This window comes from Hipposideros armiger, unplaced genomic scaffold (genome assembly GCF_001890085.2).
Source record: "Hipposideros armiger isolate ML-2016 unplaced genomic scaffold, ASM189008v1 scaffold_781, whole genome shotgun sequence".
Classification (NCBI taxonomy): Eukaryota; Metazoa; Chordata; class Mammalia; order Chiroptera; family Hipposideridae; genus Hipposideros; species Hipposideros armiger.
In genome coordinates this window covers 534,637-550,236 of record NW_017732131.1, presented here as the reverse complement: position 1 = coordinate 550,236, position 15,600 = coordinate 534,637, and the positions used below count along the sequence as shown (strand labels likewise).

General features: G+C 44.9%; 1 protein-coding gene across 20 annotated transcripts in view; it reads left to right on the top strand.

Annotated features, from left to right (window-relative positions):
- Positions 1–15,600, top strand: part of GRAMD1B (GRAM domain containing 1B) — a 253,091-nt gene that overhangs the window by 173,868 nt on the left and 63,623 nt on the right. The window contains exon 1 of one of the 20 annotated variants that reach the window (XM_019628349.1): positions 15,215–15,458. The exons of 16 other annotated variants lie outside the window; for them this stretch is intronic. Coding sequence is in view for 2 of the 4 variants with exons in the window: in XM_019628341.1 (XP_019483886.1) it covers positions 15,530–15,579 (50 nt within the window). In the remaining 2 variants the exon portion in view is untranslated. Of the gene's footprint in view, positions 1–15,214; positions 15,580–15,600 lie in introns of those variants that run through there. 3 more of the 20 variants (XM_019628341.1, XM_019628344.1, XM_019628351.1) reach the window with 3 other exon arrangements.

Below are 15,600 nucleotides of genomic sequence, written 5' to 3'. Positions count from 1 at the left end.
ACATGTTTGCAAGATGACTTACTAGAACCATTGGTGTGGTCTGGGATTTGGGCTTTTTGAGGATGGACTCTGACCATCTGAGCTGCCTGTGAGACCCACATGGAATGGCTAGGACCCTAATAATAGATATTATTAGTTTCCAATATTTATTTACTGCTGAATGTATGCCAATAATACAGAGAAACTGAGACTCAGAAGTTAGGAAGGGTGCTCCAGTTTACATAAAATAGCAGGATTTCAACCCAGTCTGGAGGAGAAAAGCCCTTGCGCTAACCATTGTCCTCTATTTCCTGTCATCCCCCCACCCACCCTTCCTCCATCCTCCACACTGTACTCCCATCTCTTTGTGATTTCTGGATCAAGCATCCTCTAGCCTTTGCTTTTCTGGATGAAATATTGTTTCCCTTGGCGTGTCCATTCCTTGTTCAGTTTTCTTTTTGACCCCCTACCCCGCCTTGTGCAGTCATCTTTCTGACCTTCCCCTCCACCAAGCCCACTTCCTTGGGGATAACTCTTCCTGGGAGGATGGAAATGAGATCCGGGTTTCCCTCCACATTAGCAGTTCCTGAGGAATCACTGAACCTCTCCCTTGGAGAGGCAGCTGTCAACCTAGGTGCTCTCTCTTCTTCAGAAGACAGCAGGTGCCCAGAGAATCAACTGGAAGGGGGAGCATGGCCCAGTGCCCCAGGGCACCAAAGTGGCAAAAAGGCAGCCGCTGGGCAGGCTGAGTTGGCATTTCTGACCTTTGTGGAGAGAGGGCGTCCTTAAAGAGACAGTGAGCTCTTTTCTTTCCTGGTGGCCGGCTGCCAGTTCAGATGCCAGGGATTTGAAGAGGCCATTGTTCCGGCAATGGGAGACAGGGGCCCAGACTACCCAGTCTTTTTTTTCCTTTCCCGTTACCAACTGCGTGTCCCCGTCTGATGTGCAGCTTGTCAAGTGTGGAGGGACGGTGAGCTCTCTTAAGTCACACACTCTCCTCCCCTCGTCCTCCACGGTCTGAAGGCAGCCTTGTCACCAAGGCTAAAGAACAGAGTAGCTCTCACACAGCCACCAGCTCCCCCTCCCCCGTGGTGGCTGCTCCACTGGATAATGAATGGTCTCCGCAGGCTGAGTGAGGTGCCCCGTGAGTTGTTTACTTGTCCCAGGTGAGTGGGGTGAAGTGATAATGACTAATTTTCGACAAGTGCCTTTTGCGAACTATTACCTGCACTAGAATCATCTTAGGTACTTGTTAAAACTACAGAGTCTTTGTTCCAATTCCAGAACTTCCGGGGCCCAAGAATCTGAGTATCAACAAGCACACTATAGTTTGGAAACCACTGAATTAATTAAGGATCCCCAACCTGGCTGGTTATCAGATTCATGTGGGAACATACTGAATCAGAATATCTGCTCAGGGCCCATGAATTGGAGCAAGACAGCTTCTCTTTACTGGTTAAGAGTAGATACCCACTGGGTCTGAATCCTGGCCCCACCAGCTACTATCTCTATGATCTTGGGTAAATTTCTCAAGTGCTCTGTGCCTCAGTTTTCTCATCTATAAAATAAGGATAATTTGTTACCTACTGTATAGAGTCGTTATCAACAGAATTAGCTAGCACATCAATAATACTGTGTAAGTCTTCATGAATTTTTTTTGTTTTTTTGTAAGCTGATCATCCAGGTTTGAGATCATGATTTGAGTAAGTGCCCTGGTGAAGCTGGCCTTGGAAAGGGAAGCCTTTTATGCTGTAGCAAATGACCAGCAATTCTCAGGTGCTTCTGTGTGACTTGTTCTGGGAAGGCAGTCCTCCGTTTGCCCTCCTTGTCTCTTGGCCTTTAGAGCGAGGAGAAAAATCCCTGTGTGATTTCCACCTGTAGGTGAGGTGGTGCTGATGAACATTGGAATGCTGTCACAGGAAGGCCAGAGCCACATCTAAGGCTGGCTGACCTCTTCAGAGGGACTTGAAGGAAGAGTAAACAAGCTATAGGCCAGAAATAGCTAGACATAAATACAAGGTCTTGTAATTACTGTCCACACCCAACTCAATCTAAGTTCAACTGAACCCTCTGTAAAACCTTCCTGACCTCAAGGAAGAAGAACGGACAGAAGTGTCTGTGGGGACTTGGGGGTGTGTGTAACCAAGGGTGTGTGGGTGGCATTACCCTCAGGAATACTGTTGAGCCAAATGGGCACTATGGTTTAGCATGCTTCCAAGTTTTTATTATAACTTTTTGGTTTTGCTCAACTGTTACTTTTCTGAAAATGATCCTGTTAGACTAAATTTTTCCATGTTTAGTATCCAGCTCAAGGCTTCTTTTTCATCCTGTGCTCTCTAATTTCTCTTTGCATTCATTACTCAGGCGTCACATATATCCAGCTGCTTATGGACATGGCATGGGGTTGGAGGAGGTTGGGAGAGACGTCCACCCTGGGAGGATTGAGCTGTTCCGTTTCTACCTGCCCCCAGAGTGTTCTGGGAAATAATCAAGGCTGGACAAAAGACCACTGGTCGAATAGAGAATTCTAATGCCGTTACACCCAGGCATTGGTGAGTCAAATGCTAGATTATTTAGAAGTAAACAAACCAGTCCTCCAGGGCACATCTCATGGATATTTTCCATGTTCATTGTAAATGTCAGCATACAGGGAACCCAGCAGTGGGCAGAGTTTTCCTAGCATCCACTCACTCCCACTTGAGCATATTTTACAAGATTTCCAGGAAGCTTCACAGTGGCATTTCTGTTCTTGGTGGGTATTTTGATACCTTTGGTGGCTCTGTGACCCATGGTGATGGGCAACAGCAGGACCTCAGTGAATTGAAGGACAAATTTTGTCAAGTTCCTTTGGGAGAAGGATTTGACTTCCTGTTCCATTACTTAAGAATATTGATTCATTGTTTTGGAAGCTAATGGAAAAGATCCTTTGGTTTCTTTTCCTTCTCTTTGGGGAAGCTGCAGAGGATATCACTGCTTTGGGTGGGAAATTGGGCTGAATAAGATCCAAAGGCCTTTCTGCTTTGGAGATTCGTGGAGTTTATGAACGTATTTCTGGCCCCTAACAGTAGAGGAAAGACCTTACCTCTCAATCCAGGGAAGAAGGATCTATAGTATAGAAGCAAGTAGAGATCCCTAGTGGTTTTCAGAACAAAAATCAGTAGGCCTTGTGCTCAGTCCTACACTAGAGCCTCGCTGGGTGTCACCTACTACTGGGCACTGCTGAGTCACAGATGATGTCTTAGAGTTGGGTGGTTTTGTGAGGTCATCTGGACCCACCTGGAGATGGGGATGCAACCAGCCTCTTGACCAGGAGCTCACCCTTTACGAGTTATCCTCTTGCAATGTTTGGCTGCCTAAATTCTTAGAATATTGCCTAATATTTCAAACCCAATTATGCTATCTGATAACTTCCCTTTGGAGAAACAGAAAATGAGACTCTTCCCTCCTTTGGCTTTCTCTCTTCTCTTCCTTTTTTCAAATATTTGGTATCCTGTTTATTTTAAGGTGTCTCTCGTTCAGTCTAAACATCCCTAGTTACTTTATAGTTTTGCATAGGGCAGGGTTTGCAGACCCACATTGTCGTATTTACCTTACCTGAACAGTAGACCTCATAAAGTGTAGTACTCTTTCTAGATATTCTCCTACCAGTATTATTTGCCATAGGTTTATTGCCTCCTTCACTTGCTTCTCTTGATGAGGCTCAAATATATTTTAGTTATTCTCAGAGCCACATTATAGTCTTGGTCCATGCTGAACTCTGTGGTCTTTGCCCACCGGTTACTAGACTTGCATACTTTTTGAGAGTTGTAGAAGAAAGGTCCTTGCCAAAGGTCAGGGCTTATTCTGCAGTACCCCTTTCATAGGCAGACTTCCGTGGGCTGGATGCATGGCTGAATGATAAACTGTGTGTGGACTGTGGGAAAGGAGTTTGATTTTGGTTGGAGGGTATGATACTGCCCGGATGTCATAACATATGTCCGTGGTGAGTCAGTGCCCCCAACTTGCCACTTGGCTACTTCTCTCCTTAGTCACCTCTCTTCTGTTCCTACCCATTCCCTTCCAGTATTCATTAGGTTTTGACTGGAAGAGTCAGGCTATGCCGAAATTTTTTAATGAGGATTGGTTTAGAGTTTAGGAGGAGAGAGTGCCTCCCAGCTGCCCAGCACAGCCACCCTGATGGCTTTTTAGCTCTTCTTCTCTGGCGAGACAGAAGATACAGAAGTAAGAATTGGGGAGGCAGATAGTTCGAGGCAATGATGAGGTCAGAAGAAAGTAGAAAGAGAACAGGACTCATGGCTGGGTCACGAGCCCTGCCTGCTGTGGTCAGCATTGCTGCTTTTTTCTGCCTCACTCTCTGGCCACAGAGCTCACCTTTTTTGCTTCTTATTAGCACTTGGAGATATATGAGGTGAAGAATGATAATGGACTTTTAGAGCAGGAAATAACTGATGGGGTCATCTAGACCCATCACTTCTTATAACAGATGGGGACACTAAGGCTCAGAGTAAGGGTAGATAGAATATGTTCAAGGTCACACAACAGTGTCATCTCGGTGCTTATGCCCTGTGAAAGCAATGCCGTCTTACAAAGTGACTTCTCGATTGTGGCATGTCAATGACTCCTCCAATAGGCTGCATTGTCCCCATCAAGAGTGAAGTATATATTGTGTCCCTAACAAGGTGGAGGCCTGTCTTGGGAACAACAGCATAAGCAGCCCAGGTGCTGCCCTTGGGGAGGGTGACTGAGCAGGCTAACTGCCACATGTATGGAGAAAATGGGCACTGAGGATAGACATTCATATGTACAAACAATCTACATAGTAGGTAAGCCCAGACAGCGTCCAGAAACCTCTCAAAGCAGCCTGGGCACACCTACAGAAAGCCAAACACTAGACAGCACTTGCAGGAGTGCAGGCCCCTGTGCCCTCCTATGGAAAGAGAAATTGTGGAAGTTCTCTCAGCACCTGTGTAAGAGCCCTCCCAGTTATCCTCCGGAGAATCCGGGTTGAATTAAAGAGGATCTGGGTCAGGATGCTTGAAAAATGAGCTCTGGTACTTGGTTTTCACCTAGGTTTTCTGTGCTGTTTGGTCCCATGGACCAACCAAACTCCTAAGACACGTGGGCATGTGGAGTGGGGCCAGGAGGTGACAACAGCTTGTCTGGCACACACCAAAGGCCCCCAACTGGGGCAGGGTCATTGCTTTGACTAGGATTCTTCCTTAACTCACCATGACCCCTTACCTCCCCCAACCCAACACAGCGCTATTACCTCTTTTCCTCAGCAGCTCCCAGTGCAGGGCCTAACAATGGTGTTTTCATGATGCAAGCCCTATTAGCTGCCAAAATTGGCTGGTTCTTTGTAGGTTAAAGGAAGAGTGGGCATGGGGTGGACGGAGATGGAGGGGATGGTCACATGGCCCAAGTATCGAGGCCAGTGGCCTGAGGGACTCAAGATCTGTTCTTAAGTACAGCATGTCAACATCATAACTGGGGTACCAGCAAGCAGGCTTCCCTCTTTAAGACCTTAATCTGGGATTAAGGAGAGGTCAGTTACCTCTGCAAAGAGATGATTTGGAGAGGGGTTTAGTCTCTCCTAATATCTTGAAGTGGACAGAGGTAGAAGCCATAGCATGGATATCTGCCTGTCCCAGGGGATCAGGACTCCCTCTAGAAATCCCAGACTGGTACTAATTCCTGAGCCTGAGATTTGGTCTTTTTCCTAAATTTCAGCAGCCTTTTTCCTAAACTTCAGCAGCACGTCCTGTCACCTCCCTATTTACACACATTCCTTCATGGTAATAATTGAGTTGTCGGAAAAGTTATGATGCATTTTTGCAATGAAAAACAGAAAAAATATGCCATGACTTTTCCAACAACCCAATAGTATATGTCTTAGGTTGCAGACAGACCCTGGAAAAAACTCAAGAGACAGATCTTTCTGCAGGAAGTTTGTTGGGAAGTGCTCTTGGGAACAAGCCTGAGTGTTTAAGTGCGAGAATCAGGATTGGGCAGAGGGAGAAGTTAAACTTCGGTGCACTTGCAAGAGGTTTCAGCCGATCCCATGAAAAGCTTTGGCTCTAGAGTGGCCCTGCAGTTATTCCAAACTGAGGCAGAGGGACAGTTTTTTTGTGTCCTCTCATGGCGTACCCATTAGGTGTGGTCAGTCCTTGGGGAGGGTGCGTACTGTTCCCATGAGGTGTGGTCTGTCCTTGGGGAGGGGGCGTATTGTTCGGGAAGGCTGCTATTTAAGAGAAGCTCAGTTGTGACCCATCAGCAGCTCCTAGTCCTGGCAGCTGGGAAATGGGTGTGTCCTTCTGGAAGGGAGCTGCACACTGAAGTTACCATTATACTGTTCCTACATGTCTAGGACTCTAGAATGTCACACTTGGCCTTACATCGTTTCTTCCTCAGTCACCCTCTTATAGAGCAGATATTTTATCTCCTTTTGACAGAGAAAGAGTGACATGTGGCAGGTCGGAGGATAACTAGTGGTAGACCATATCCAGAATTTGGCGACTCTTAGGGTGGTGGAAAGAACATTGAACTCTTTTGTGTTTCTGTTACTTAATCCTCTTCCATCTTAACCCGGGATCATGGGCAAGTTAAACTACTTAATTTGCATAACTTAATAATTAGGTTAGATCTGTGCCCATATTTTAAAGGTCTGCAGCCCCGTTTATAGTCACCCTTCAGGCAATTTCTTGGTTCAGGGCCTTCCAGCTTGGGCAGTTTTGATTGCCTAGAAAGAGGACAACTTGCTTCTCTGTTAAGTGTGACTCTGAGTCCTGCCCGTGGGTCTCCAATCCCATCTGTCATCCTCTACATTTTTCTTTTTCTACATTCATTTCTCTATGCCTCTCTGTAGCTCCTGGGTTCCACATATACTCCTGCTACCACCTGCTTCCCCTAGAATCATGATCAGAGATTATTTAACTTATCCTCATTTTCCTCAGTCCAATTTTTTCCTCCCCAGGAATCAACTCTAGTACCTTACATGGTGTACTGTTCTGATCAGATGGGGTTCTGTGCTTTCTCTCTGGGACAGAACACTTTTAGTTCCTGCCAACTTGTGTGGATTCTTACTCTGGCCTCCAAGCACCCACTCTAATTCCGAAGACTTAGGAATAAGTGAAATTTTGATTCTCTTTTTCTGTGCATTTCAGAATATCACCAAACTTATCTGCATGAGGTTGTCTTCTCTTATAAAGAGAGCAATTTTCAAAACCAAAAGAAAAGAGCAAATGTAATTGGGTGAAATTAAATCCCAAAGATCAGGGGAAAGATAACCTGAGATTATTTGACCTTTTAAATTTGTTAAAGTCTTTATTCCCGGACAAGCGACACCTCAGGTGTAGTGAATAGACTTTTTTGTGAAATTGGAATAATAAGATTAAATGAGATATAACCCAATGTACCCTTTATGAGATCGGATAATTAAGTTCAAGAACTCATCCTCGAAAAAGTGCTACATACTTCATTGCTGACTATCACTACGGTCACCTTTGAAGTACTACCCTCTGCACCGATGCCAGCGCCTAGTCTACCCTTCAAAGCAATTTTGGAACTCTTTTTCTGGAATGGCCATCAGAGCTGTTGTCGTATTGCCCTTGATGTCCTGAATGTCATAAAAATATCTCCCTTTCAATATTTCCTTTATCTTCAAGTAAAGAAAGAAGTCATTAGGGGCCAGATCAGGTGAGTAGGGAGGGAGGGTGTTCCAATACAGTTATTTGTTTACTGGCTAAAAACTCCCTCACAGACAGTGCCATGTGAGCTGGTGCATTGTCGTGATGCAAGAGCCATGAAATGTTGGCGAAAAGTTCAGGTCGTGTAACTTTTTCACGCAGCCTTTTTAGCACTTTCAAATAGTAAACTTGGTTAACTATTTGTCCAGTTGGTACAAATTCATAATGAATAATTTCTCTGGTATCAAAAAAAGGTTATCAATATCCTTGCAACAAGTTCGAGAACCTCATTGTCAGACCTCGTGTAAAGAGCCTAGCACAAGTCCGGCATATAGTTCTCAGTGAGTGTTAGCTTTGATTATTACATGGGAAATCATAAAAAAAAAAAAGAAGATGAAAAGTGACTTTGATTAAGAAAACAATTTGACTTCTAGAAAATACAGTTCATTTGACTATACGCATACTTTCCAAAGTAATTTTTATACCACATTACTAGAGAGTTAAGATAAAATTGTATAGACCAGTGATTCCTAATCTTTGCTGCACATTGCAATCACCTGGTGATCTTTAAAAACTACTGATGCCTGCCTCTCTCCAGATTTCCTCATTTCATTGGTACGGGGTATGATCTAGGCAGTGGGGTATGTAAAAATGAGCAGCAATGTTTGGGAACCACTGGCTTAGACCAGTCAGTGAATCTAGGATTGATCCAGGCTAAAAATCTAGAATTGATGGTTGGGAATATTTAGAAACAAAGGTGATACCTAGGAGCTAATCTATTTGGATAGGGTTATAAGTAAACTGCGAGGGAGTTTTGCATGTTTGGTGAAACAGGCTTTGAGTAATTCCAGCGAGTTCCCTTCCCAGTGGGCTAGGGCTCTGTCTTTTTATCTTACAGGGCTGCATTTGGCTCTAGGGAAAGCTTTTATACCTGCTAAAGCTTGACCTACAGGGTGGACATTGGTTTAGTGGCAGTGTTGGTATGCCGTAGAGTGAGAGGGGTGATAGAGCTATCTGAATCCTCAGCTCCTTTCCCCCCAGACTTCTGACCATTTCTTTCTTCAGGTTTTAATTACATAGACATCACTGCTCCCCGTGTGAGAGATGCAGTATTGATGAGAGATCTTGGGTTACAGCTGGGTCAGAGGCAATCAATATACCCATCTGGATACCCTTGGCCCAGCTTCCATAGATTAAAGTCTGAGTGGGGGTCTGGCCGAGTGTCATGTTGGTTAAGCGTTAACCCTGCTCTGAGCAGCAGGGCCTCGGTTTGGATCCCACATAAGGGCCAGTGATGCTGCGCCCTCTACAGCTAAGATGGTGAACAACAGCTCGACCTGGAGCTGGGCTGCCGTGAGCTACTGTGAGTGGCTGGCAGCCAGCGTGAGCTGCCATGAGCGGCTGAGTGGCCATCCAATGGCCAGTGAGGACCTGCCTCACCTGGGAAGAGCACAATGATAATATCAACATGGGCCAATGAAGCGACGTCCTCCACAACTAGACTGAAGAACAAAAGGACAGCAATTTGTCTGTTCCCCTTCCCCGATTCCCCTAACGCTGTTCCTCTCCCCCAATTCCCCAATAAATAAATCTTTAAAAAAATAAAGTCTGAATGGGGAACTGAGAGAAGGCAGAGTGGAAATCTGTGGATCACCAGTTTTCTTGCATTAAAGGTTCATAAAACATGGAGGGTATTCTGAGCATTAATTCTGGGAAGAGTTACTTAATAGGGTCTCCCAAGTACCTGATGACCAGGGCACACCAGCCTTTTTACACTATAGGGATTGACTTAAAAGGGCTTTAATGGCCCCTTCTTGTGTTTTGAATTCTTTAGATATATATGGACTTCTCTAGCTAAGCATTTAGCTTTTTTTTCTCTTCCAAATTTCGTGAAAGACTGTTGTGTTTATGTGTCCCACTTCTGCCTCCTTGTCCCTCTTTCAGTTTTGACTGCAGCCTGTTGATGGAAGTAGCATTACATCATGGCTGAGAATGGACTCTGAAGTCGATGTTGGGAGACAAATCCTGGTTTCTCTGTCTACTGTGTGATCTGGAGAAATTATTTAATCTCTGAGATATCTCAATTTCCTCATCTGTAGAGTTGATGTGAGGATTAAATGAGGGAATATATATTAAATGTATAAAAAACTGTGTCTGGTTCGTACATACAATGTTCTAAATGCTTTTAACCATTTCATTACTCTTGAATAACTTGAGGACAGGGCTGATGTCTTACTCTCCTGAGCTGCTTTTTGCAGTAGTGTATCAGTGAGCATCCAGTCAGGAGATAGAAACCACACCAACAATTTGAACAGGGAAAACTTAATATTAAGAACGATTAACAAGTAATGGGGTAGAGGGGACTCTAAAGAATGCAGGATTAACAGATATAGGGGGCAGCCATACCTCTGGAATTGAATAGAGCACCCAGTGAAGGAACAAACCAGTAAGGGGGGCTCCCCAGGCAGAGCTAAGATTCAGAGCTCATTGGAGAGGGTGTGGCTGTGGCCCAGGGGATGACAGAAGGTTCCTGAGGTGCTGCACACTGGGACAGGTAAACTGGAAACCCCCATTGGGGTGTCAGTGAGACGACTGGGAGGGTGGTGAAATGATCACAGGTATGGCTTCAGCATCACCAGGCAGGGCAAAACAGAGTGGATTTGGACCTGAAGGGCAATAAATGGATAACTGGCCTAAGTAGGAACAATGAAACTTACCTTGTAGTATTGTTTGGAAGATCAGATGCAGTGTTATGATTGTAACCGATTATGATTAAATGCAATCTCCTCTGTCTGAAGTGCCTTTTTCTTAGCAGGTGTTTGTTTATGGCAGTAGCATGGTGTGGTAAAAACATGGATCTTAGAAATACCGTGTGACCTTAGGTAAGGATAGGCTTCCATACTCAGTTTCCTCATCTGTTTGATGAAAGAAATGTTTTATAAGTAAATAAAATAGAATTTGAGCCTAGCACATGGTCGATTCTTAGTAAATGTTAGATCTCTGTTCCTTTTCCTCCTGACGGACCTTACACACTCAGGAATCTCCTAGATGTTTATGCTCTATAAAAGCACCTGTGGTTTGGGTGATGATAATAATATAATCAGTTTCACTTTTGCCTTTCATTCCCCGAAATGCAACAAATTCAGACTTGGTTAAAATGTTTGCAGTCCTTACTATATAAAAAGTCTTTTGTTTTAGTTGGGATGGGAGTAGGATTCAAAGATATAATAAGACTTTATCATCTCTAGTTCCTCTTTTTGTCGACAACAGTTATTAAGCACTTGAGGCGAACAAGATACTGTGTAGACACAGACCTTCTGTTTATAGAATATGACTGAATGGGACTGGGTTGAATGGAACTATTTGGTTCAATTGGATTGGCAGGTATACCTTAACTTCTCTTTCTTCCTGGATTCCTCCAGGGTGCTCTTTATAAAGTGCTTTTGATACTGCACAGGACTCTCAGAAACCTCTTTTCCTTTCAAAAATAGAAACTAACGTCAGTTTTCCATATCTCTGAGGGAATGGTTTAATTCAGAAAAAGATACCTACTTTTACTTCAGTTTCCTAAATTCATTTACAGAAAAGCAGTTTGGGAATTTAGGCACCAAAATAACTCAGCTGTTAAAATGTAGAGATGGAGTCCGGGGGCATAAGTTCCATCTGTGGAAGTCCATTTAGCTTTGTTACAATCACAGCGTGTGCTCCTAGACTCAGCTGGCCTCTTCAGAATTTATGCTGTGACTTTCAAAGAGGACAAGGAGAACAGTGCAAATCTATAAACACTATTACGAAAAAAGGGCCCCTGCTCTCCTATGACACATCAGTTGTACCTTCTTTTCATACACAATGTAATGGTTAAGAGTAGGACTGGGTTTCAAGTACATACTCTAGTCATATCCTATAGGAAGGAAGGTTATTAAACGCTCTGCCTCTTAAAGATTTTTTTTTTTTATTGGGGAATTGGGGGGATGGGAACAGTGCTGGGGAATTGGGGGAAGGGGAACAGACAAGTTGCTGTCGTTTTGTTCTTCAATCTAGTTGTGGAGGATGTTGCTTTACTGGCCCAAGTTGGCACCATCATTGCGCTCTTCTCTGGCAAGGCAGATCAGTCACCGGCTTCTGGACGGCCGCTCACTGCGGCTGCTGGCCGCTCACGCTGGCTGCTGGCTACACACGGTAGCCCATGGCAATCCACTGCCACAGGGACTGCAGTCCACGCCGTCGCCGGTGACTCACAGCAGCCCAGCTCCAGGTTGAGCTGTTGTTCAGCATCTTAGCTGTAGAGGGCAGTGTCACTGGCCCTTATATGTGGGATCCGAACCCGGGCCCTCTGGCGTCCCAAGCAAGTTCTTAACCATCGCGCCACTCGGCCGGCCCCAAACGCTCTGCCTCTTAGTTTCCTTATCAGAAAAATGGGGATGAAGAATACCTGTTTCTTAATATTGCTAGTAGGGTTAAATGAGATCATCATTCACAGTAGAGAGACAGCAAATTGCATTCCACATAGAAAGTACTCCATTTCTATTTATTACCAGGTTTTGTAGCTCATGAAAGAAAGCGTTACGTTTTATAACACAGTAGACAAAGTCCAGGTTCCCTGATTGGCTCGCCCTGTAACTGTCTCTTTATTTATAAGGTCCAATTTGGGAGGGGAAGGCAACATTTTGGTAACTGAGGAAATACAATACACATCCCTCATATATCTTAAGGAACTGAAATTTTTCTTAGATCCACACTCAATTGAAGGCTTGTGAATACCTGTCTCATCATTAGCAGATATCTTTTATTGTGTTTTTCACAAATAGTTATTGTGTTGACCAATATCGATAATAGTTCTCATTTATTGGACAGATACTTTATTAGATACAGTGAAAAGCTTGTTACATGTATTTACCTGATTTAATTCTCACACAGTTCGGTAAGATTCTTTTATTTTTGTGGCCACTTTAAAGTTTAAGAAGTCAGAAGCTTACTGAGACTAACTTTTCAAAAGTCACAAAATCAGTAATTGAGAGAACCAGCATTTGAGGTCAGGTTTGTTTGATCGCTGAGCCTGCCCTTGTAACTCATTGCTGTCAGTTTAAACCATGAAGACACACTGTGGGGCTATGTAGAGCTGTTTTGGAAGAAAGATGGACCTGTGCATTTTATCATGGAAGAAGCAAAGCCTCTGTAAAGTTTGTATGATTTGTCCTAAGTCACATAGTGAGGGGGTGGGGACGCCAGAACCAGGGTGCTGGCTGGTTGACTGCACCAGCCCCTTTGTTTACTGTCTTAATGGAGGACAGGGCAGTCAGTTCTGATATTTACTGAATAATACCTGTGCTGTGCCCAGTACTCCTACATGTTGGAGGGGCATGAAAGAAATAACCTACATTCTTCCTAGGGAGATAAAATCAACAGAGTGAACAACAGAATCTGTAATTAAGTTCTAAATTGTGTACTGTACTTTACAAGGACAGGGTTGGCGGAGGTAGCCAGCTTCTCTTGGGTGCTTTTCCATGCCTCTTTTTTTTTTTTTTAATTCTATCATTTTTTTCAACAGTGTAAGAAAGGAAATACATATTACTGGCTTTTTCAGATGAACAAACTGAGTTTGAGTTGGGGGTAGGCGATTTATTCAGTGTCACAGAGCCAGAAAGCAGCAAAACTTAGGTCAGAGTGCAGATTGGACTCCAAAGGCCAAGATCTTTCTATGGAGGAGGCAGGTGGGTGGTCCAAAGAAGGAAGGCATTTCAGAAGAGGTGGGACTTGAGCCAGACAAGAAGGGTAGGTAGAATTGGGGCAGTGCTTGTGTCCCAGAGCACTGTCAGAACACCTTTTTTTGGAGCTGAAATTCCTCTAGGTAACTGAGGTGGGGGCCAGACCGTTCAAACCCACGTGCTCTGTAGATACCATGAGGCTGCTGTTCAGGCTGCAGACAGAAACAATCTTGGAAGGGCCTGTCACAATGAACCTGTAGGGAATCCCAGAGTGAGACTTTTTGCCAACAGATGCCCAAGCAGTATTAGCTCCCAGCATGAGTCTGGTGAGCAGGACACAGGTGACATCAGTGCATTATAGGTATCATTCGCCTTCATCATGCTGTCCTGTGCAGCTGCAGCAGACAGACAGAACTCTGTCCATCCCTGAGGAACATTCAAAGAGTGAGCATGCATAAACCATCCCTTTTCCACACCAAGAGTGGTCCTTGGAATAGCAACGTGGGCATCACCTGGGAGTTTGTTAGAAAGGTCTATCCTTGGGCCCTTTCCTAGACCTACTGCATCAGGACCTGTGGTTTAACAAGATCCTCAGATAAAGTTTGAGAGGCACTGAGCTAACCATCATCGTTGTTTTTGTTGTATGTTTTGGCCCAGGTTTGGGCTTCTCCTGCTACTCTCCTCAAAGACGACAGTTCTCCAAAGACTCACAATGTATGTGGGGTGTTCAGTAGTTAATTATCATGGGGTTTAGAGTTAGGTCATCTGGATTCCCAGCTCAGGTTTTCTGGCCCTGGGACCTCCACCTTCCCAGGGCTTAGCATCCTTATGTTAGATGTGGTCATAATAAGGCCTATATACAGGCATACCTTGCTTTATTGCACTTTGCTGTTTTGCACTCCACAGATGTTGCAATTTTTACAAATTGACGGTAAGGCTGTCTGTCAGTGAAAAGATTATTAGGGGCATGAGAGAGATACTCGCTTTATTGCGGTAGTCTGGAACCGAACCCGCAGTATCTCCGAGGTGCGCCTCAGACGATTGTTGAGAAAATCAAATGAACATGAGTACAAGTGCTTTGTAAGCGTAATGACTTTCACAATGTTCATTCGTGTTGTTGTTGAATAGAATACCTCTCCTCTGACAGCATTCTTCAGGGTGCTGAGTCAGTACCAATACTGCATGTCACTGAATGGACAGGAGAAGAAACAATTTTAGGAGATGCAGCTTAAGAGTTTGAAAACTCAGATGACCCTGCTTTATCATGCATATAAGTGCCTTGCTTGAGTGTTGTTTTTCTTGTCTGAAAGAGTCTGACCGGCTCAAGAAGCGAGTGTCATGGTCTGCTGCCTTGGAAGTCTGGGAGAGGCTACCAGGAAGAGGCCCTCAGCCATTTTCTTTTGCACATTATGGTCTCCAGGGCTGCTTCCCTTTTTTCGTCTCTTCCCAAAGCTCAGGCAGTGAGAGCAGCTGTCAGCCTTTGAAAGATGCAAGGCTCTATTTTGAGCCAGGCGCCTGTGTTTTGATTTAGTGTCACTTCCTTGATACAGGTTGACCTAATAGGCAACACCTGGGAAATAATTGGTGGCAGCAAAGGGAGCAAAATCTCTCCAGAGCATCATCTCATGTTTTGTCAGATTTGGCGATGAAGAGGAAATAATGCCTGCAGCCCCAGTGGCTCTGTCCGCCAAGCTGGCATGAATAATTGAGACCTGGCAAGCTGACAGCACCAAAGAGTTGCATTATGTAAAGCGGCAGGCAGCAGGGTGTGTGTGCGTGTGTGTGCTCGCGCGTGTGTCTGAGTGTGTCTGTGCGCCTGTGCGCGTGCGTGCAGGAGCTGGAGAACAGCTGTCTGTGAGCGAGTCGGAGAGAAAGGGAGCAAGGGCGAGGGAGAAGAGGGACTTCTGTATGCTGCACGACCACACCAAATAGCCACAAAGGGAGGTGGGGGGGAAGGAAATAAAGGGGAGTCATGCTTAAAATTCCAGAGCGGTGCATAACAGCAGAGAAAGGAAGCTCCCCCAGCTTATGAGAACCCTGCCCCCACTCCTTTCCCCATTAGAAACAGGGCTGTGGGATGGTCATGGAGGTGAGTGCCCTCCAGCGTGCTCAGGGCCCCTGCTCCTCACCCCCACCCCCCACTACCCAATGCATGAGTGAATGAGGTCCTCTCTGCACTGCACTCTGCTACCGTTCCTAATGGCTTCCAGGTTAGTGCTAACTCGTGCTGG